The sequence below is a fragment of the Aquila chrysaetos genome, chromosome 9, assembly GCF_900496995.4.
Source record: "Aquila chrysaetos chrysaetos chromosome 9, bAquChr1.4, whole genome shotgun sequence".
NCBI classification, from domain to species: Eukaryota; Metazoa; Chordata; class Aves; order Accipitriformes; family Accipitridae; genus Aquila; species Aquila chrysaetos.
In genome coordinates, this window is record NC_044012.1 from 35,642,840 (window position 1) to 35,665,240 (window position 22,401).

A 22,401-nucleotide genomic window follows, 5' to 3' on the forward strand; every position below is an offset into this window, starting at 1 on the left:
GTATGTGCTACTCATCCCCTCTGTGCTCAGCCTGCAGAGGCGGCGAGTATTCCAGCTAAAGACCCTTGCTTCTAAATTCATGCAGTGAATTAGAGTACAACACTTTAGCCAAAGCTGAAACTACTATGGGCTTGAATTACTGGGCAAGGGGTAGGAGGGCAAATGTGGAGGAGTGTTGCTCATCTCTCCTTGCTGTTGAAGGACAGATCTGGGCCTACTTAGTTGTTTGCAGTTGCCTGAAGCGCCGAACAGCTCGTTGCACTATGTCTGTGTAAAGTAATGCTGCTACATGGGCCTTGTTTAGTAACAGAGGGTGCAGTAGGAGTAACAAGTGCAAACAGGCATGGTCATAGGTTTAGTTCCAACTAAACCAGTTGCTACAAACTTAGCTTTGGTGTTCAGAAATGTTGTAAGTGACAGCTGCCCGCACATAACAGCACCAGCTGCCCAGTACTGCCAGTGCCTTCAGACACATTTATGTTCAGGAGACATTAATGGTCTGTGGAAGGTGATCCCATTGACTCTAGAGCTTGAAGCTTTATGGTATGTGTTTAGCTTACAGGGAGCTTGGCGGTCTTGCTTCCCATCTCATTCTTGCCTACTGGGGAAGCAGGACAGCTTTTATCTTCTATTCTGTCAATATGGCACCTGTTGGGGGAGAGCAGTTGAAGGGGATTTCACACTGGAAGATGGATGACTCTCAAATCTTTAAGAAGAAAATCTAGTCCCAGGCTATGTGTTGAACACACTTGTCACATAAACAGAGCCTAGAAAATGACAAAACATAGCCTCAAAGCATACAAATTTAAAGGAGAAGAATATAGCTCAAAGCCTTGCTGACGTGATCAGATTAATTGGCAAGCATGTACTGCAGTGTGGAGTTTAATTGCATGAGGCTTCTTATGCCATTGCCTGCTAAGCTTTTTAACAGCTTATTCCTTAACTGATTCCTTTGCATTCTGGGGATCAGTCTTTATTAAAGGATTTGGCCTTGTTTCTGGACAGCAGTGAGTGGAAATTCATGGAAGCTGACTACAAATGCTGCCTACTTTTCACTGTTCACTGCTGTCTTCACCAAACCGGCCTCACTGTATTCTGCTGGATCACAAGGCGGCAAGTCGATGTCAGCGGCTGTGATTTAAACATGCTTCTGCTCTCGCTGTCTTTCCTGCTCATTCCCAGCAGCTTCTGTGGAGCAGATGCCAAACCCCCTAGTGCTACTTCTCACTTTTCTATCTGCTTTGAAGAAACACTGAAAAGTTACTTCCTACCCTGTCCAGGATGGGGAATAAGACATAAGTAATGAAAGATTGGAGCAGTCACTCTGAATCCAGAGTGTAAAGCATTATCTTTGATCTGTCCCCTGAAAGTGCTTTGAACTGGTGCCACCCAGGTATGCCCTTACTATTCACATGGGTTTCGGTGCCCTTCACTGTAGATGTCATGAGGCCCACTGGTTCAGCACCTGGCTTCACTGGTGCAGAGGGCTCCTGATTTTCTCTCTGTCTTTGCTCACTTGGAAGCAGCAGTTCTCCCTTTCATGTGTGGCTCTAGGCTAGCAAGCAATGCTGGATGCAGTCCAACTAGGACAGAAAGCAAAGGTTATTTTAGAGTGGCCAGCAGTGGGTTCTCCTCAGGATGTCATGGTGTGCTCTAAAGCAGCTCTCCTTGTTTTTAACTAAGAGTATAAGGACTAGGCAGAATTAAAAGATGCTGTCAGTTGGTTTTGTTTTTTTTTTTTCCCTTGAAGATGCTTAATAAGTCTAACAAAAAGTACTTCCTTGGATGTATCCCACAGCAATGGATTTAATACCATTTTCAAAGAGCTTTTAATTACTGCCAAGTAACTAAACTCCATGTCCCAGCTTTATCTCTTGATCTTTGCAAATTTGTGGTCAATCATAGTCTTTAAGGCTTGAAGCCAGTTAGCATATTTAGTATATGTCACCTCATTTGGATGCTTTCTTTTGCAACATGCACCTTGTGGAGAAACCTGGCTCCTATAAGGACTTCCTATAACTCTTGGAGAGAGGGGGGATCATTTTACCAGATAACTACTTTTCCCCCCAAAGGATTTTGGCCAGATTGAAGAGATAGTGTTTGAAACGTATGTTGAAAGTCAGGATATGTATAAAGTTTGATGTTAACCCTCAGATTTCTTGGTTAAAGCTCTGTTTGCTTTGTCTGACTCCATGTCTTACACTGATGGAAGGCAGAGACACCAAAGCCTCACCTTTTCACTGTGCAATCAGAAACCTTGAATGTCTGTATTTTATTGTACGTCAATGAAGAATCAAGGCTTCCATGCTGCCTTTTAGAGTCAGACATCAGATTAGAAGTCTGTTCTCTTGGTGGAAAAAATAAGGAGGAATATATAGAACTTAAAAAATTAGTAGACATCTTGAGAGAGGAATGAAGAAATTGGAATCATGTTGTGATCTTTCAGCCTTTATGAAAGATCTTTTTCAGTTATTTGGCTCTGTTGTGATGGAAGAGCGTCTTCATGTACACAGTGTGGAGATCTGCAGACGCATTCCTGGAGTTCAGCTTTGTTCAACACTGTGACCATAAACTACAGAGTACTGCTGACCTTCCCCAAAAAAGAAATTCTGGTAATGGGATGCTTTGCCAAATAAGACACAAACTCTTCTCTCTTCCCCTGTGCAAAATGTACGTTCTTGCTGAATTGAATATCTCCTTTCACCTTATGTAAAACACTTCCACTCCAAGTGTTAGACCCAAAGAAGTGATACGTTCTGCTTCTCAGGGGCAGATCCAGGCGTGCGTCCTTGACTGACAACAAGGAAGACTGCAGAAGCCTTCATTACCAATAAGATCTTTCTGTAGTTGTGCAACGTCCCTGCAATTGGTGTTGGCAGTTGTAAATAGCATTGCCATGGCAATTAATCCCAGAATTCTGGAGCCTTTGGGAAAAGACTTTAGGCGGCTACTTAGTTAAATGTCGTGTTTGCATGGTTTTTGTATAACGTGGTTTGTGTGGTGTGGTGTACAGGCTAAGTGTAACAGGGGAAACTGTCACCCGGGGGAATAGATATCAGACGTGAGCTGCTTAACCTGCTTGGATGGAACTAGAAAGAAGTCTGAAGTTTGCAGAATGGGCCTGTCCCATTTTGTCTGTGTGACATTCTAGCTGACCTCAATGGGTATATAGATACCAGCTTCTGTCCCCCAAATTTATTCTCTCCCAAATTGCCTTCTCCACCCTGTAGTTAACTTGCAAATACTCTGATATAGACCGCAAGTTTGTATTCTCTTCCTGGCGTGCTGAGACTTTCACGGAGATGCCATTGCTGCAGCAATGCCTCTGCATGAATTGCAAGTAGCTCTTGGCAGCAAAATCTTTGCTGGTATCCTTTGTGAGCCACAAATGTTTAGCCCCTGTTCAATGATGTGCTCTTTGGCTGTGGATCTGAGCTGTTGGAAACTAGGCCAGTTGTGGCCTGAAATAGTAGGGATCCAATTTTCCTGGAGGGAGTGGTGCGCTTGGGTGTATGTTTTAACTTCAGTCTGTGGGTGGGAATCGTGCTGGAAGAAAGGTGCCTGTTTTCAGGAGATGTGTGCTGCCACTTCCCTTTGATATGACTTTGAACTACCTCCCAGTATAAACCCACAACCCAAGAGCAGCCAAGGGGACGCTCCCTGGGAACGGTTGCTTTATGAAGATAAAAACTCCAATTACCTAGTTGACGGCCCACCCCTTACAAGAGGCTTTCTTTGTGTGTCTCCTTTCAACAGCCGGCCAGGTCAATTTTCTAGCAGCAAGTACGGACACTCTGTGCCCATTCCGGTCCCAACGCAAATTCATAACTACCGGCGGATTGAGCAGAACCTGCAGTCTCCCAATCAATACGCCTCTCCGCGGTAAGTGCTGGGGCTGGGAGGATGGGGCAACGTCAGTGCAGGGGCTCCTGTATTACAGCTCGAGGGCTGTAAACCAAACTGTTTCACAGTTTGTTCTCTGTACGTCTAAAAATTTCCCTCTGTGATGGGCTCTCCTCCTTGCTGTAGGGAGCCAGCGTGGTGTTACGTAGTAACATGGTTTTGGGGTACTTTTGTAGTGATGTTGAGGTTTATTTTGTTACCAAGTTCTGTAAATTTTATCTGTGCGCATGTATGCGAGACAGGTCCTGTCAACTTTCAGTGCAGGCTGAGCCCCTTTGAGTCTGATGGCTTTTCCCATGCCAGCTATGGTTTGGGTCTCTCCAAGCAGAGAACCATCCATCTGTCGGATGCCTTTATAAAGGGAAAAAGTTGAGATAAACAACTAAAATGGATGGGGCTGCAAAACTTACCTGACTTTACCTTAATTAGTTCCTGTGGCTAGTCATACCATAGATGATGTGTCTTACACGAGTTGCATATTAATGTGGTTATGCAGCCAGGCGTGATTAAATCATGAGCAATTTATGCCTGTGAGGGAGAGCATGTTTTCTGAAGGCCATCAGGAAGACCCGGATGCCTGCCTTCAGCCGTACAGCTGACCTTCTAAGTTCAGTGGTAATGCCTTGTACATCCAAGACACATAGGGCTTCTGTCTCTTCTCACGTATAATTTCTGGTTCTTACAGATTTGAAATCTGGGTTGACAGCAGCAGCCCAGGTTGTAGACTGGTTGGAAGGAGACTCATACAGGATCTTAAAGAGTTTGTACAGCAGGGGCATTCAAACAGAAGTGTCTATGAGGTGGTGTGTCTTTTTTTGGATGAGTTGCTTTGGCATCTGGATTAGTTTAAGTTTAGATTTCAGAAGTAGGGTAATACTTATGTCAGCTTAAGTTTGGGCTTCAGCCAGCCTAATTCAGGATAAAGCTTATTCACAGTGGACCCATAAGTAGAGACACAGTATGTTGATAGTAATCAAGGATCAGCAGAGAGATTGTTTTGTGCCAGTGTTACTTTAATACTATTTTATGCTCACTTCTTCAAGTGTGTGGCAGGTTTTGTGGTAGACTCCTTTCTGTTTCCTACATGCCTTTTATTTTTTACAGCAAAACTTGTGGACCATGTTAGTGTTGGAACTCACAAAAGAGTCCTGGTTATCCATGTGACGTATAAAGTGAGAGCTCTGGAGAAGGTGCAGAGGATGCACGTAGGCATGCTGTGCCTACCCCAAGCCTGGTGACGGGCTGCTGAGTTCAGGTTCACAGCCTGCAGCTACCAGTCAGGGATCAAACTGTCATGTTTTGCTCCTTTTAGTCACCACTGTGTAATGATGAGATTAGCATTGTCCCTGCAGAGGAACTCGAGGAATGGACACAATCAGGATGATTCACACTCTGCTTTTAGCATCTTCTCAAAAATCTCTGGCGTTCAATGTTTTTTTTTTCTGCCCCAGGAAGCCATATTTATCTCTCACCATCACTTCCTCTAATCAGCAAATTCAGTAGACACCCTTCAGGAATGGAAGGAGAAATCTTCATCAAGCATTTAGTGTGTGATTCCACTTTTCCATCAGGTGTATCAAGTAGGTCATTACAGCCAAGTGCCTCATCATGTTTGCCAAGTCATTTGACTGCAAACCTTGACGTACACTCTTGTCTCTGAAAAATTGACCACTGTCATCTGACTGGCTGGTGTATGCCTATGTAATGTAGTTTGTTTGTGGATAGATATGTTCCTTGTTGAGGTGGTAATTATGTGTGCGTACTTTTGGCCACATCACCTGTCCTGCTCGTCTGCTTGCTTGCTTATCCCATGTCTTGTAGGGTGGCATTTGACATTCCATATCTTTCAGCAGTGGCAGTCAGCTGGTGTTTTTTTCTGCAAGTTCCTGATAGATAATATTCAGCCTTCTGGATGGCTTATGTTCTGGAGAGTTAAAAACACGGATGAGCAATACTTTCTGCCACTAAACGTCTAGGTATCTTTTCAGCTTGCCAGGTGTGCCATTTCCTTGTTATGTATTCATTTTGCTTCAGGGTCAGGCACTTGATGAGCATTAGGCCTCTGAATCTGGAGCAACCTGAAGAGAAGTGATTTTTAGGTTAAAATTCTAAAGGATTTCCTTTTTTCCAAGCATGCAAATTCACGTATGGATTCATTTAGCTGAGAAATGTAGTAACACATTAAAAAGGGGGGGTGGAGGGGTGGCAGATCAAATTCTTATACCTCAACTACTGAAATAGATTTTATTTATTTATTTTTAATTATTTTTATTTATTTATTTATTTTCTGAAATGTGGCATAACGTAAAACATACATCTAGCAGTGTTGTTAAGTAGAGGTCTGACACTTCATCAGGATGACTTTGCCATTCCTGGGTAATGTAGCTAGCCCTGCTTGCACTGCTGAAACCCATACGCTTTTGCTCCTTCTGTTCAGGTATGTATGGACAGCTTAATGCAGCGTCACTGGGAGAGGAGGCAGGATACCTTGGTGATAGCATCTTTCAGTGCCTTGAGCAAAGAGGATTTTTTTCAGCATATTCATTGATTTCTGTCAAGAAAACCACCTACTGGCTGAGACTAATGTTCTTTCAACAAAGGAAAAAATGTTCAAATTGGGAGTAGAATGAAAGATTTGATGAAAAGACTGTTTTCTCATATAGGCAAGTGTAATAGGAATCTTGGTGAAGGAGCCTGCAGAAGCAGAATGGCATTTCAGTAAATATTATTTAGGTTGTGTGTTCTTAACGAGTGGTGAAAACATTAAAATACTGAGAAATAATTCATTTACAATAATCCCATCTCTCTCCAGAGTGGTGGTGTGGCTGTACTCACTTTCCTGCTAGTCTAGTTTCCTCTTTTGTTTCATTTTAGCAGCTGGGTAATTCTTGAGGTTCCTGCATGTGTGGGCTGTACAAATTACTTTTAACTCCCTAAGGTGAGGCTTCACAAGGAGTTAACAGAGTTCGGAGCCCAGGCAATTCTGAGTATCCAGCCCAAAAAGAAGTTCCTCTGGGTAGTACTGAACTGTTTCAGATCTGACAGCCACACACTGCTCTGTTTTGCTCTGTAGCTTCTGATTTGAGTCAAAGCTCTGTTGCAGAGCAGTGCCTTTGGCACAGCTTACCTCCGCATCATACAACCTGCACGCATGGAGCTTTTTGCCTAAACGGCTGCTTTGATAAAAAGGTGAGTAGCTCAGCACAGGAGGGACACTTGAATAAAGCGCTCTCGGGGTGTTCTGAAGACACCGTCTAAAATAAACACCTTGGACGTGGCAAGATATGAAACTGTCTTGTTCAGGATTGATTGAAAGCATCTAAAAGTGACTTCTGAAAAATGACAGGCTTTCCTGCTTACAGCTAAACTAATCTCGTTCATTCTTTTTATTTGGTTTGCAAAATTTTGTTTGGATTGAAATTCTTGAGAACAAATATTATCATCTTAATCTGTATTCATGTAGTCCTAGAACAGTGGGATTTTTATCCAGAATAAACAGCCATGAAGCTCCACTTCTGTGGAAGTAGCTGAGTGTGTTTGTGAGTGTCTGGTGATACTGTTCTCCTTACTCTTCTTTACTGGCACCTGGAGTAACGTGTGTGCTGCTGTTGTTTTCTGTAAGGTCTGGTACGGTCCGGAGGTCTAGCAGTACAAGTCCTCTTGGTTTTCCTAAAACTGGTGCTTCCCCTCCTTATCCTGGAGAGCATGGATCTGTGCCCGGCTCTAGAAAGCTCTCCTTTGGCGGTGCCAAGCCGTTTATGCCATCGCCACAAGGTAAGATGTCAACTGGCATGTTGCTGCCCTAATAAAATTATGTGCCTCTGTACTGTAAAGAGGGAGGTTATGACCAGTTGTAGCTGCCAGGTAATAGGGAATTCAGATTATTGTGTTCTCCCTGGGTCTTCTCAATAGATCATTTGACAGGTGTTTTGGCCTCAGTAAAATGGAGAGGAAAATACCTATTAGCCCCAGGAGAGACAAGCTTTGTTTTGGTGTCTGCATCAAACATTTTGCTGCCCTCTGAAGAGGGCTTCTGTAAGTGCAAAGTATCTTTTTACTGGCTTGGGCTGGGGTGAGAAAAAATGTAAGCCAATTGTTGTCAGAGCAAAATTCTGACCAGCTTTGGAAGGGCTTGAACTTCACTGTTCAAACTGAAAAGTAGCTGTCTGAATATTTGGTAGCTGCATCCAGGTGCTAACAAGCAATTCAAGTGGAAAGGGATAAGAAAAACCCCAGTGTGCAACTAGTGCAATTTGCTGTTTTCTATAAAGAAACAGACTCTGATGCAACTAGCTATTCCATAACCCTAGTGTCTCCAATCCTATACTTATTAGACTCTGCTGGTGGGGAAGTGCAGAATATTCATATTCTATTCCTCTGAATTAATATCACTGCAAAGTCAGACTAAAACTTGCTAAACTAATACCAGACAGAAGTTTTTTTTTTACTCCTTTTACAGGATTTGTTGATATTTTCACCACGCAGCTAGGGCTGAGAAGATGAAAGAGATAACTAGCATCTTTCTATAAAACAGATGGTGCATAGTGTTGTTATTGCCTATGGAAACTTAATACCAAATAAACTTTTTTTTATTGTGTTCTCTCAAAGTTGGAACAATCCCAGAGCAGCCCAGCCAGACTGTTATCCCGTCTAATCTTGGAGCAGAAGTGAGAAGCAGGATTCCTGTCGCTGGTGCGTTGGTCCTTACCTTCCTTCATTATTCTTATGGATAAGGCCAGAACCATAGTCCCAGGGCATTCAAGGTTGGGTATGTTCCTTCAGCAGCTTCTCTTGATGCTTGGCCAGCCAGGATTTCTCAGCAGCTTCTCTTGATGCTTGGCCAGCCAGGATTTCTGTGTGCTGGTAGGAGTTGGAGTTGATCCATTCACATCCCGTCAGCCAGTGTCTTCCAGTGCTGACAAAGCCTGTGTCACAAAAGCTTGAAACTTGGGACTTTGAAGTCAATGGATTGAATGAAGGAAAAGCATCTCAAAACCCCCTCTGCCAAGTGGCCTGCTTGATGTGTAATTTCCTTGCTGCTGGGCTCTGACAGTCAGAGTCCCTTTCTCTGTAAGGGCTGCAGCGAAGGGAAGAAGCTACACTTTTGTTTCCCTGTTCATATCTCTTCTTCCTGTAGAGTCAAAACCCAATCAGGCCTAGCAGTTTTGTGGCACTGATCAGAGTGCCATCCTTAGCCATCCACGGAAGGTTTTGATCTGTAGATGTTTGTGCAGTGGATCCTGGGATCAGGCTGGCTTTTTGTGAAATGATGTGGTTTGTCGCTCTGGGCTCTCCAGGTTCTTCGGCGCCCGAACACTCTCCTCGAGGGATGGGCTCCCGGCTCCACAGTGCTCCCAACCTGTCAGATTTGCATTCCTGCAGGCAGAAGATAACCAAGCAGCACTCTGATCCTCTTGTTGCTCACTTCGGTCATACCCCAATCAGCCAGCCTCTGCAGATTCATGGCTTACAGCACTGCCGGCAGCTCAGATCCTCACCGAAGCTGTCTGAGTTCATGCAGAGAAGCCCTTTGCCAACTATAATGGGCTCCCCTACAAAGGTATGTCAAGGAGTCTGATTTTGGGTTCCTCACAGCTCAATCTTTTGGGTTATTTGGGGCTGAACCGCTGCATGATCAGATAACTCTGACCTGGATTTATCACTGCTTGTTCGCTTTTCTTCAAGGGCTGTTTAGTGATCTGTGTGAAATGAGGTAGTGTCCTAGTTCTTAGTGGACAGATCTCACTTGGTAGCAGTGTTCACCATCTGAGCAGAGTCCAGGGTTTCAAACAGGCAATGAAAAGGAGCTGCCCAGATTAGTCAGAAGCGCATTAGTGAACTGTAGTGCCTGGGCTGGTTTGCACACAGCAGCTCGGCTTGTGACGCAAGTGTGTGTCCAGTAGGAATCCCCAACAGAGACGGCAGACAGTTAAGCAGGTGACAGCCCTGGTGTCTCATGCAAAGCTGGCACTGTGACAGCATTTTCTCTGCTTATGTTAGGCTGCTACAAATTTTCAGCAGAGCTTGTTGTCCTTTTGTTTTAGTCTTTCTGGTACTGGGGACAAGTAACTGCGTGGGGTGGGATTTCTATCTCTTTATTTCAGGCAGGTTGTTAAGCATACAATTTAATTTTGATAAACAAATGGGAGGATGAGGGGAACCTTCGTCCTTTGTTTTTAAAGAAAGGTTTCTGTTTTTTCTGTTTTTCTTAGGCTGTGTCCCCATTTGAGTTTCCCAAAACCCCAAGTTCCCAGAATCTCCTCACCCTCTTGGCCCATCAGGGGGTCATGATGACTCCAACACGGAACAAGACCTTGCCAGATCTGAAGGAGATGGGTCATTTCCACTGCCAGCAAACTGGCTTGGGATTGAGGCCTGTGGAAGAGATCAAGGGCAGGTGAGCTATAGCCTGTTTATACAGTGGTGCTTCATTCCCTAATACAGGACAGATGGGGCAAATTTCAAACTCCAGCTAACATTGAAGTTAAACATTCTGTAGTTATCTGCTAGCACCTTTGGATTGCAAGCAGATATGATGCAGATTTTTGCTCTTCCTCTACAGGGGCGGGCCATGGCCTAGATTTTACAAAGTGAGAGATTGTCTGCAGCTTCACGCTGTGTTTAGTGTCCAGGGTTTCATCAAGTGGGGATGCAGGATTTTGTTATTAGACCAGTCTCCCTGCAATTATGCAGATGCATGCCTTGGTCTTTGCGGAGCCTGTGCCTGTCATGGATGAGAGGGTGCTATGGGTGCTCCTTGTCCATCAAACAGTGGGCACAGGTCTTCAGACCAGAGATCTGCTTGAAAGCCACGTGCTGACTGTCATGAGCATTGCAGGATACAAAGTCATTCGCGTGTTAGTGTTAAGTTTTTCTTACATGCCTCTCTGCAGACTGCAGCTTTCTCCAGTGATCTGGAGGAGTCCTCTGATGTTAATTTCCATATCTTCCATCAAAGAAAAATTGTGTTGTAATAATGCTGTAGTCAGTGCTTGCATTACTGCAGTTAGTCACGGTAGTTGTATACTTCCTACAAGTAGCAGGAGGTGCTTCAGATGCTCTGTTGAAAGAGGAAGAGTGGTCATTTCAGCTTCAGACTATTTGCTTTGTAGTGTTAAGTGGTTGTGGACCAGGAATGGCACAAACTGGAGTGGAAGGTAGCTGAAAAATTAACACCTGTTGATTTTCTGCATCATGTTGTATGTCCTCTTTTTAGATCTCTGAGCACAGGCAGGCTCACTGACCTGCTTCTGAAGGCAGCCTTTGGGGCACAGATCTCAGAAGCTGGCAGCAACGACAGCCTGAACAATGAGAAGCCAATGGAAATTGCAGGTAGGTGGGGAGGCCAGGCAGATCTGGCAGGATGTCCTGGGTTGGGGCAAACAGTTTGCCTACATGCCTTCTACAAATGGGAGGCTGCTTTTCTGATGGCTTTTGGCAAAGGAAGTGACTGCCGTGTGTGAGGAGTGTAATGATGTTTGCTTTCTTTTGTGGAGTGCTCGAAGGTCTGTGGGCTACGCGTGCTGTGTAGTTGCTGGCTAGTGGTGTGATTTTTGTAGGCAGGGCTTCCTCTTTTGGCCCCTTCTGAATGTGGTAACGTGTGGAAGTGGGGACTTTCTGCTAGGCGGCTCGAATATGAATGGCTCTGCAAGGGTGGGTCTTCCTGGGCTTGCAGGTTGGGAAGCGAGGAGGGGAGAACAGCTGCAGCAATGCGTAACGCTGCCCAGGCTCGTGTCCTGTAGTTCATGCCAGCCTGGCCTGGTCGTGTTCTTGGGGGATGCCTCCAAAGGGAGTGCTGGCCTGTGCTGGTAACCACTGTCTCCCAAGAGAGTCTGCAGGAACATAAAACCGCTGGGTGAGGCACACCATGCTCTCAGTAACTTTCCTGTAATGCCAGTCTGCACCTTTCAACTGTCTCCCCAGCTCCCTCAGGTGCTTACGGAGGGACCCTGCACTCTGGTGCCCGGGCTGGGGGCTCTGCCAGCCCATCCCCAGTGATTTTTACTGTCGGATCCCCTCCCAGTGGAACAACCCCCCCACAGACCACGAGGACCAGGATGTTTTCAGGTAAAGGGCTGATACCTACCTGCCTGTTCCAGTGGGAATGCCTGGGGGCAGAGCGATGTGTTGAATTCCTTGCTGCTGGTGGCAGAGGGCTGCTCAGAGCACAGTTGGTAGAGCTCAGCTGGTCTAAATGCCTGAGGTTCTCGTGCTGGCTCCTGCCAACCCCAGTTATTGCTGATAACTGTTTGCGCTGGCACAAGGACTAATGCCAGACAGTGGTTTTCCGGTACTTGGAAGAGACAGGCAAACTCTTCTTTTACTTCATTGCTCTCTGCTTCAGGAATAATGCTGCAGCTGTTCATAGACCCAGTGTTGCTGATAGATCAACAAACGTAAAGGTTGTGTTGTGTTCTGATCGTTTTCCCCATGGGTTTTGGATGAGCTATAAAAGATGACTATGACCATCCGTGCCCAACAATTTCAGTACACGAGTATCATTGGGAAAGGGCCAGGATGGCTTTGTATGCAAAATTATCAGTGGTGTTACTTACGCTCTGAGGTACTTAAGTAGGAAATGGGGAAGTGCACTCCTGCTTGACAGATACTTCTTCTAAGATGCCAGTGCTCTGGCCTTATCAGCCCACAGTTGAGGCTGTGGTAATTGGCCCTTTTGGGATAGTGTGTCTGTGAGCTGGAGTCTATGTTCAGTTTAAGAAAATATTTGGACACTTTTATTTGCATTTTTGGCTTGTTTGGGTTCTCGTCTTGGCTATTGCTCATCTGAATGCAGTCGACTCTCTTGTTCTTAATTACTGTAGGGAAGGTTTGGATGTAACTATGAATAAGCTGCTTGACTGGGATGGGGGACACACATGGGCTCAGTTCCTGGGTATGGCTTGGATTTCCATCATAACTAAAACCACTCACATCCTTGATTGTCTGGAAAGTTGGGACCATAATCCTTTCTTTGTCTCATCTATTTAGAGGGTAAGCTCTGTAGGGCAGAGACTCTTACAAAGTGTCTGACGGGCCTCTGTAGCACAATGGGGTTACTATCCTGGCTACAGCCTCTAGCTAGTACTGAAATGTTACGAATAGAGAATTCAGACTTCCTGTATTGCTTTTTGCAAGGATAATAGCAATTTGGAAGCAGAGCCAAGCACCAGTTTTTAGTGGGTTGAGATTTGGATGCTTAAGGTCTGCCGAACAGTCAAGACCTCAGATGGGATGCCTGGAAGACAAGGCTGTTGAATAGTGCACCTACAACACATGCACAGCATTAGGTCAATGCGGTCAAAGCAGTGCTGCTTGACAAGCTTTGTTTATTAGGTCTGTGCAGTAACTCGTTATGTTATGGTTAATGCACAAAGTTAATGGTGAAAAGGGGAGCTTTGCAAGCTGAAACTGTGCACCCGAAGTGCTTGGACAAGCCATGAGTAAGATCACTTGACAGATATAAAGGCAGAGCCTCTTCATGGGTCAACAATTTCTGCAAACAGCCTCTTGGAATTACAGGGTATCCAGAATGTGAAATTGTTGGTCCTTTCCTCTCGCTGAAAGATCTGGAAATACTCTGCCAGTCTTTGATGATCCACTTGGCTTTGAAGCATAGCTGCTAACAGGGAGAGAGCTTTGGGAGGAGAGGAGACTGTGCCTCTCTGCAGATCAGTTGTGCATTATTATATTGCTGAACCTTTTGAAGGCAGGGTAGGGCAGCATATTAAATTCATGGGTAGAAGAGAAACATCTCCCTCCAAAGGATCAGTGACAGTGGAGAATACAGCCTTGGTAGAATTAGCAGAGTATTGTAGCTGGTATTGGCATCCCCCCGTCAGACAGCATATATCCCTCTGTGGCAGTGTGTCAGGGGATATGAAGCCTTCTGGAAGTATTTGAATCTGAATGTATTATGAATACCCTGAGACAGAAACTCCTTTTGAAGTCTCCATCTTTTATACGCAATGTGCTCTTAGGGTGGATTCAGTGGTCGAGAAGGGGAAAAGATGATGGTGAGGGAATTGTCTGATGGACACCATACTTACAGGGTCTCCTGAATCCTGAGGTTAGGGTCTTGACTCAGCTGAAGTCACTTACTCTCTGCCCAGCCTCCTATTTGTAAAGAGGGGGAAGCAGAAGTGCAGGCCATGTAATAGAAAGCTTTCCTGGTTTCATGTAAGTGTTTGGTGTTTTAAAACCATGATAAAAACCTCACTTGTCAGAGGTGCTCATTCAGTGATAGTGTAAAAACTAGGGAACCAGGGTTCAAACCACACTGACCCAAGATGGGGAAGTTGGCTATGGTGGTGTATGATAAAAGTCAGCCCAAGATATTGTGGCAGGATTCAGAAAGGGTTTGGACAAAAAAGAAAAAAAAAAAAAGTATTTCTGAATTGTCTCCATAAATGACAGACATTCTGGAAGGTGCATTAAATCTGCTTGAGCTTGTAAGCTGGTCTACCTGAGTCGCTAAGGAGGTGATGTTGGGGAGTGGTTATTCTACATCAAGAGTCTTTGCATCTTCCTCCAAAGTACCTGTTGCTGGCTCCTATCAGATCCAGGTTCCTGGATCCTACAGGATAGTCCTCTCTGCTGGGTGAGGAATACCTGGCCTACTATTATTATCTTCAGTAATTCTTTTGCCTATTTTTCTTCTCAGTAGGGTCTTCCAGCTCTCTCAGTTCTGGAGGCTCATACACCGGCAGGCACTTGGCAGTGGGAACTGGTGGGGATGCTGTGGAAGGCACCTCAAGTCTCCGGTATGCTTTTGCTGATCCGATCACCGCCAACCTGGAAGGTGCTGTTACATTTGAGGCACCAGAGTTGCCCGAAGAGACACTCATGGAGGTGGGTATATCCCAGGGACTTGTTAGGGGCAGAGGACGGGGGGAATAAAAGTAAAGCAAATCCAGAGGTCAGATGACTCCGTGTTTGGAGCCAAGGGGGTTGCTTCCAAAGATGGAGCAAACTGGTTTCAAGAGAGCCAGGCCAGTGCAGTGCTCAGAAAGCCCAGGGCATATTTAGCACAGTGACTTTTGAGCCTGCTACCAAGTTGTTTAGTCGATGAGACAGTCCATGACTGGGGTTAAAATTCACCATTTCCAAAGCTGAAATTGCAGGCTGGAAACATCAGTTATCTGATGCATTCTGTATTAACAGTTTCTGAAGAAAACCTGGGTACTTTGGGCCTTTTCTCTTTTAAAAGGCTCAACATTAGTAATAGCTGACTTGAGAGCCTGAGTAGCTTAGTGTATCAAATGACTGCCTGCTGCATGCACTTGGGGAGTCAGGCAGTGATACGGCCTCTGCTGAAAGTATCTGAAAAAAAGCAAACCTGACACTTATGCTACTGATGGGAGCAGGGGGACACCATGTTCTGCACCAGAACAGCTGAACCAGATTGTCAAGGTGAGAAGGCTGCCAGGCTCCCCTTCTCTGCAGGCTGAAGACAGGCTGAAGCAGAGCAAATGCTTTTGTAGCTGAGATATATTTGAAATGTAGGTCAGGCTGCCCATTTGCAGTAGAGGTGGGAGGCAGGTGCAGTCATGGTTTCAGCTCTGTTCGTCATACCTCCTTAGGCTGTCTGGGACTGAGGAAGGCTCTTTGTATCTGAATTTTGCTGGTGTTGCTAAAAACCCCTAGATACCCGCAGAGATATGCATACATTGTTTCAGGGATGTGGGTTTGCTCTTCTGCTTCAGATGTTATTTAGCTCAATTTTTTTGTCAATTATGCATTGAATTGCATTCGTTTGCTTAATTACCTGTAGAGCCACAGGGCTAGGACTTTCAGCATTGATGTGATCACAATAGTAGTGAGTTTGACTGAGGATCCTGCCTGTGCGAGGTCCCAGAAGTATGGGGCCCTGCCAGCTGCCACCAATTCCAGACACTGGTCTGAAGAGAGGTGTCTTAAGGAAGTATCAACTTTATCTTGTTAGTAGCACTTAACTCAGTTTCTGTGTCTGTAATGAGTCATTTGTGTTCGGTCATCATTTCTGCTGAGCACAGTAATCCATTTGCATGTTGCAAAACCTTTACAGCATATATTGAGACCCTTTGTGCTCTGTGGAGTTGGCCAGAATGCAAACCTGGCAGATTTTCTGATTTCTGCTGATAGTTCAGGGCATTGAAATCTTACTGTTTAAGCACCCTTTTTTATCTTGAGCAAAGCTGTTGCATTCAGATGGGTGGTTCTTCCATCTTTTGTAGAAGTTTCTTTGGGTGCAGACAAGGCAAATTGAAGGCTACGTTTTAGTTTCTTTTGCAGTGCTTTAAAAACACAATACAGAGATGGCTACGGAAGGAAAGACTCTTTTGATGCCAAATGAGGCTACAAATGCCAGCATAATGAGTAGAAGCTGACTGTATAAGCAGAGAGGAAGGCCTGTGCATTGCTTAGAGATACCAGGCTGAGACCTGCAAGATCTCAGCAGTTTCCTGCCCTGCCACAAACTTCTTGTATGACTTAGCAATTACTTAATCTCCAAGTTCCTCCTCTGCTTTTAAAGAAAACAGAGGAAGATGGAGATAACACTTCCTGACCTTACTGGACTGTCCAGGTAGCAAGATGGTGGGAGGAGAGATTTGTATTTCAGATAGTCAAAGCTGCCTTAGCACCCAAGTGTCTGAGCCAGTGAATGAAAAACAAAAGCTTGTAGAACTTGAGTGTGGGGTTTTTTTGATAAATTCATGTAGGAGAGATCCTTACCAGCCCCCTTTGAGAGAATCGAGCCACTGAATGTTTGAAGATCAAGCAGGTTAGCTACTGCTCTACAGAAAGAGTTTGAACAATGGAGTTGTGTCTGTTCCAGGCAGCAATTCATTTTCTAGGACCCACAGGCATTCAGTTTTTCCACAAATACTAACTTCCCAAAAATGTTTTCAGTGACTTAAGCAATGCAGCTTCCCAGAAATGGGATAATCCCCTTTGATCTGTAATAGCGGAGGAACAACTGCTTTGAAATGAACGTAGCAGTGTGTATGCCACTCGCTAAGTGGCAAGGAGTTGCAGATAAAAGATTGTCCTTGCTGTCCCTTCAGAGGATCTCACCCAGGGCTCACTGCACTGAACTGGGAGGATATAAAGACCAAGGGCTAAGTGAGGGCTGGGCTGTGGGGTGGGACACACTGCGTTTGCAGTTTTCTGTGGCGTAGGAGGTTGTCACTTATGAAATCCACACCCGCTTTCAGTTTTGTAGCAGCATTGCTGTGGTGGGGACCAGAGCTGGGCCTGTGGTGCACATGGTCTCTCCCCCTTCCTGGCTGACTTCTGAAAGAGTTCCAGAGAGCTGGGATCCTCCTTGGGAAGGGGGCATGTCATTTTGGAGCAAGTCTCACCAGCTTCTCAGGGAGCTGCCTGGAAATTTCTGGCCTGGGGTGGTTGCTTGCTGCTGTTACCGTGGAGGAGGAACTGGTATAGTGTGCAGGCTCAGGGCTCAGTTTGGCTGTCCCTGCCCAAAGCAGAGGTGTAGGGGGCTTTGGGGCCCGGGTGTTATTTCTGTAAGCTGGGATGTGTCACTGGCACAGCTCTAGGGGAGCAGCCCTCCCTGGCATGCCAGCTTTCCCTCTGTAACCCCCACCTTGGCATCCCTTCAACAGCAAGAGCACACCGACATCCTGCGCAGCCTCCGCTTCACGCTGGCCTTTGTGCACTACGTGATGGAAATTGCCGCCCTTAAAGGCAGCTCCAGCGAGATGAGCAGTTCAGTGACATCTGAGTACCAGCTCCAGGAGAGCGTGGTGGCCGACCAGATCAGCCTCCTCAGCCGGGAGTGGAGGTAAGGACCGAGGAGAGAGCCGCCCAGCTCCCAAGTCTTCTGTCACTTCTTCCCACCCCATGTATCAGTCCGTACCAGAAGTCCTTCGAGCCACTTGCCACTGTGCCATTGATCTATTTGCATTGCGATGTGCTTTCTTTGCAGCTACGCAGAGCAGCTTGTGCTGTACCTGAAAGTAGCAGAGCTTCTGTCCTCAGGGCTGCAGATGGCCATAGAGCAGATCAAAGCTGGCAAGCTGTGCCTCTCCTCCACCGTCAAGCAAGGTAAGGGGCCGCTGGGCACATGGCGCAAAGGACTTCCCTGGAGTGGAAGTATTAAAAGGATCGCAAAGGGTATGGAGGGGGTTGAGTGAGTGTGAACCCCCACCGGTATGCCCAGGGGCTTATTTCTTATTGTCCACTTGCACAGCCAGGTCTTTTATTCACACTGAGGGGAATGTTCCTCTCTTCACGTTGATTTTATGTCTCAAAGCTTTTGCTCATGCCCCTGTGAGAATCTTCAGCACTAGTGAGAGGGGAATGTATCTTACCTGATTCCTTGTACATCTCTGTCTCAGGTACTTATTTGTACGTGACGTAAGTCCAACTTAATTACACAGTGCATGTCCTAGGAAGTGCTTACTTGGCAAATGGAGACCTGTCTTGGCAGTGATGATTTTTCAAGTGAAACAAAAACACAGGAAGTAAAATACTGGTAATGCTAGAGTCACTTCTTTGCTAGTGTTAACGGCCTTACATTTGCATCTGACTGGCTGGCTTGTCATGCAAGTTGGCTGTGATTCAGTGATTAGAAGAAATAATTTTAAAACTACCATTGTAATATTACTGAGGGAGCTTTTTGAAGCACTTGAAGTACTTGACCCACCAGCCACCTTCCTCAAGAGCTTAGTCTTTGGAAGTACTCATGCTCCCTTTGGATGTGGTGTAAAAAAACAGAAGTTAAATACATTGAGCACACATACGTTGTAGCAGGCAGTATGGAGCAAGATACACAGGTTTAGCTACACATCCTCCACAAATTCAGGCTAACAGGAAAGTTGTCATAACCCAAATAAATTACTCCTTTTCAGGGCAGATTGCAACTTCTAGCTTCATAGTGTAATTTGTCCTTCAGTGTGTGGGAATTGGGCAAGGCTGTCTTTTCTTGTTTCTCTCCCCACAAAGTACTGCTCCCTTGAGGCTTTTCAGGGCACAGTGAGGACAAGAGGGTTTACAAGGTACTTGGGTCCAATGTATATGGAAAAAGCAGGGAAGTGCAACAGGACACTGCCCTGGAGTATCCTTGGGCAGCATGTGCCAGGCAGGGTCCCTACCTACAGTCATTCTCTTTTTTCCTGATAATTTGGGCACAGCTCAGAGCTCTGATTGAATTCCGTGGAGGAGGATGTTGCTGTATTTGTGTGTTGTTTTGGGTTTGGTTTTTAAACAGTCTCTCTTGACTCTCTTCTCGTGGAGCTTTTCATTTTGCCCTCCTGATGTGACCCATGAGCTTTAGGCTTCCCACTCCCTCTCAAATTCCTTCCGAGCAAGGGTGATCTGACAGTCTGACCCTGAGAGGGTTATGTTTTTGTGCCTTGGTCCTTTTCTCTGATGAAGAGTTACAGCAGCCTTTCTTCCTGGAGGCAGTCTCTTCTCTGGCTCTCTCATCTCTGCCTGGAAAGGCTAGATATAGTTGCAAGGCCTGGCTGTCATGTGAGGTTGCCCCTCTGCATCGTAGCTGAGAGAGGCTGGTTCATGGTATGGGTTAATTTGCCTCCCCCAGGAGCAAATCATGCAGTGTGGGGATTTTCAAATGTGCACATAGCAGTTAATACTCATAAGATGTTGGTGGGAGTTTGTATTCAGTACTTTTGTAGAGCATGCCATGCAGCTCGGGAGGCTCAAGCCTGTGGCATCACTTGCTGTTTTGGATTGTTATTTAACTCCTCAGAATCATATTTGATTCCTGAGTTTCTGTCCCGTCACCTTCCCATACAAGCTGCCGTTGTTCAGGAAAGAAGGTGGCCTTTCACAGGCATCAGTGTCTTTTCTTTCTGGGACAGCAGAGTCCCGAGAGAGATTCCCTTGCTTAGTCAGTGCTGCTCATCCACACTCAGCTCCAACAGCTACCACATGCAAGTCACGTACTTCTTCATGGCACGTCATCGCCCATCAAAGTAGCAGAAGCTTTGTATCTGGCACGTCTGTTGCTTCTGGTGGTGCGTGAGACATCTTGCATGGTGCAGACTGCTCTCTGCCTTGTGGCAGCTGAAGGGAACAAAAATAGACCTGGCCTGAGGTGAACTAGGCATATATGTAGGCTTTGCCACGTGCAGGCTTGTAACTGGTGAAGGTGACAGACGAAAGGAAAAAGACCCTGTTGGTGCAGCAAATACTTTCCTGCCAGTCTTTTGGCTTTCACATAACCCCATTGTCTTGAAGTTACTCATTTGGGGTCCTGCTTGTGGAGATCGGGAGGTACAGGGAGAAGTGGAAGTAGCGCCTAAAGCGTTTCTTTCCTTTACTCTAGTTGTGAAGAAGCTGAATGAGCTTTATAAATCCAGTGTATCATCCTGCCACTGCCTCAACATGAGACTCCAGAGGTTCTTCTTGGACAAACAGAAACTCATGGATCGGATCAACAGCATCACCGCAGAGAAGCTCATCTTCAGCTATGCTGTGCAAATGGTAATAACCATACAGTGCCTGGAATCAGGGATAGTGCAGAGCAAGTGTCAGGCATTAATGGTTCCTGCTGGTGGCCTTAGCAGATGGTGTTACTCGTGGTGCTGTGTGCAGCCTCTGGAGGCTGGGCGAGGGAGGTGTTCATGCAGCTGAGGGGCCATGCTGGGAGAGCTGGGTCTGGTCTGGGAGTAACCTCTTGGCACGGGGTTCTTGCCTGCAGGTGCAGTCTGCAGCCCTGGATGAGATGTTCCACCACAGAGAGGACTGCGCACAGAGGTACCACAAGGCTCTGCTGCTGATGGAGGGGCTCCTGAACATCATCACTGAACAGGGGGACATAGAAAACATCAATAAATGTGAGTGTTCAGTGACTTTTTTTTCCCTCCCGCTAGAACATGTGTTTTTCTAGCTCCATGGATCAGAAATTTCAGTACCCAGCATCCTTTTTTCCTTTGGCTGCTTCTTGGTGGACATAGCAGAGATCTCTTGGCTTGTTGTAGCCCCTCGCAGCCTGGTCTACTTTCCCAGCGGGAAAACCGTTAGAAATGCAGGTCCCTGTTCTGAGCCATGTTTTGAGAGCTTCACATGCAGAGCGATTGCCAGGGCTTTGTTGGAGCTTTTGATGTGTGAAAGAACTCGCTGAAGGAATTGGTTTGGTGACAGCAGGGGCCTGGGTTTGGTTTCCAGCCGGAACCATCCCTCTGCACAGAGCACTTGGGAACGTGAAACTGGAGCAGCTGTCGGGCAGAGATGGCCGATGAGCACAGCGAGGGCTCCTTCCAACACGTCTCCTGAAACAGGACTGCTCGCCTGTCTGGTTCCCCAGCGCCAGGCCTGGCTGAGAAGGCAGCAGACGTATTTTTCTCATCAGCAAGTGCTTCTGTAGCAGTGAAAGCCAAACTCTTACCTACTTGCTATCATTTGGCTTCCTATCCCAGGGACAGATGGACTCCTCTGTCTGCTGCTCCAAGCTGTCATCTCTCCTGCGCTCTCCCTTTGTCATGAAGGATGTTATTCTCCGCTGCTGCAGGCTCCGCAAGTCCGCACTCCATGTGGAGTGAAAAGGACTGATTTCACTTGCTCTGAGCGCACTTTCCCTGCCCTTATGGCTGGGGTTTAATCACCCCTGTCATCTCTCTGTATGGGAGGCGGGCAGAGGGGATGGGGGATAGCCATCATCTGTTAGAGCAGCTTTACTTGGCCTTGGCTCTGCTCTGCCACAGCTAAACCAGCCCATCCGCAGCAGTTCCTGTTGGCCTCAGTACGGCTGAAGGGAAAGGCCGCAGCTGGCAAACCGTGCCTCTCCCCTCTGCTGGCTACCAAGTGCCTTTCTTGGGCCAGCGTCCAGAGAGCTGCCAGGCTGCTCTAGTCGTCCGTGTAGGCAGAGCTCTCGGATGGGTAATGAGAGAAGAGATTTCTGGCTCACAGGCAATCAGTCAGTTAATTATCACCAACTTTCACAGTTGACATGAGGCTCACTGAAGGAGAGCAAAGGGAGACTGTCGGGTGGTGTGTGGTACTGGAAGGCTAAGTGAATAGGGAATACTAAGTAGTTTCTATTGTACCATTTCTTACCGAACCTGAATCACATCTTTTGTCCAGAGATACAGTTAATGCATCTAATAGATTTCTTTTCCCAGTTGATATCCTGGTATTCCCTGTTTTACCCTATGTTCCAGCTTCCTGATTGAGCTGTTCTCTGGTAGACTGTAGTGGGTATACATTTCATTTTAGATCTCAGGTATATGATTACTTATTTCTGAAAAGTAAAATGATGAACCTAGAAATGCAGCAAGTCTTCCTGTGAGAGCAATGAATCCCACCGAACATTTAGCTTTTGAGAGAGTCTTGGGCTCAGACAATGAGAATCTGGCACTGACTGTGCTGGGCTGGGCTCAGTCTCTCAGTTGTAAGCCATGACAAATGGCATTGGAGACCTTGAGTCATCCTGCCTGCTGGCAAAAGCCGCTCCAATAACTAAAAGTGAATAAATTGTTCCCGGTGGATGGTGGTTCTTTATAACGTCTTGATACCTCTATCACAACTGCTGCCTCC

General features: G+C 46.1%; 1 protein-coding gene across 8 annotated transcripts in view; it reads left to right on the top strand.

Annotated features, from left to right (window-relative positions):
• ULK1 (unc-51 like autophagy activating kinase 1) overlaps nt 1-22,401 on the top strand; it is an 85,870-nt gene that overhangs the window by 60,167 nt on the left and 3,302 nt on the right. For 4 of the 8 annotated variants that reach the window (XM_041125714.1, XM_041125713.1, XM_030024084.2 and 1 more), the window contains 12 exons: nt 3,757-3,882; nt 7,526-7,677; nt 8,512-8,595; nt 9,201-9,463; nt 10,116-10,300; nt 11,120-11,235; nt 11,827-11,970; nt 14,564-14,751; nt 17,505-17,683; nt 17,828-17,946; nt 20,192-20,349; nt 20,567-20,702. In XM_041125714.1, the coding sequence (XP_040981648.1) occupies nt 3,757-3,882; nt 7,526-7,677; nt 8,512-8,595; nt 9,201-9,463; nt 10,116-10,300; nt 11,120-11,235; nt 11,827-11,970; nt 14,564-14,751; nt 17,505-17,683; nt 17,828-17,946; nt 20,192-20,349; nt 20,567-20,702 (1,850 nt within the window). The remainder of the gene's footprint in view (nt 1-3,756; nt 3,883-7,525; nt 7,678-8,511; nt 8,596-9,200; nt 9,464-10,115; nt 10,301-11,119; nt 11,236-11,826; nt 11,971-14,563; nt 14,752-17,504; nt 17,684-17,827; nt 17,947-20,191; nt 20,350-20,566; nt 20,703-22,401) is intronic. The other 4 variants (XM_041125715.1, XM_041125716.1, XM_041125717.1 and 1 more) reach the window with 4 other exon arrangements.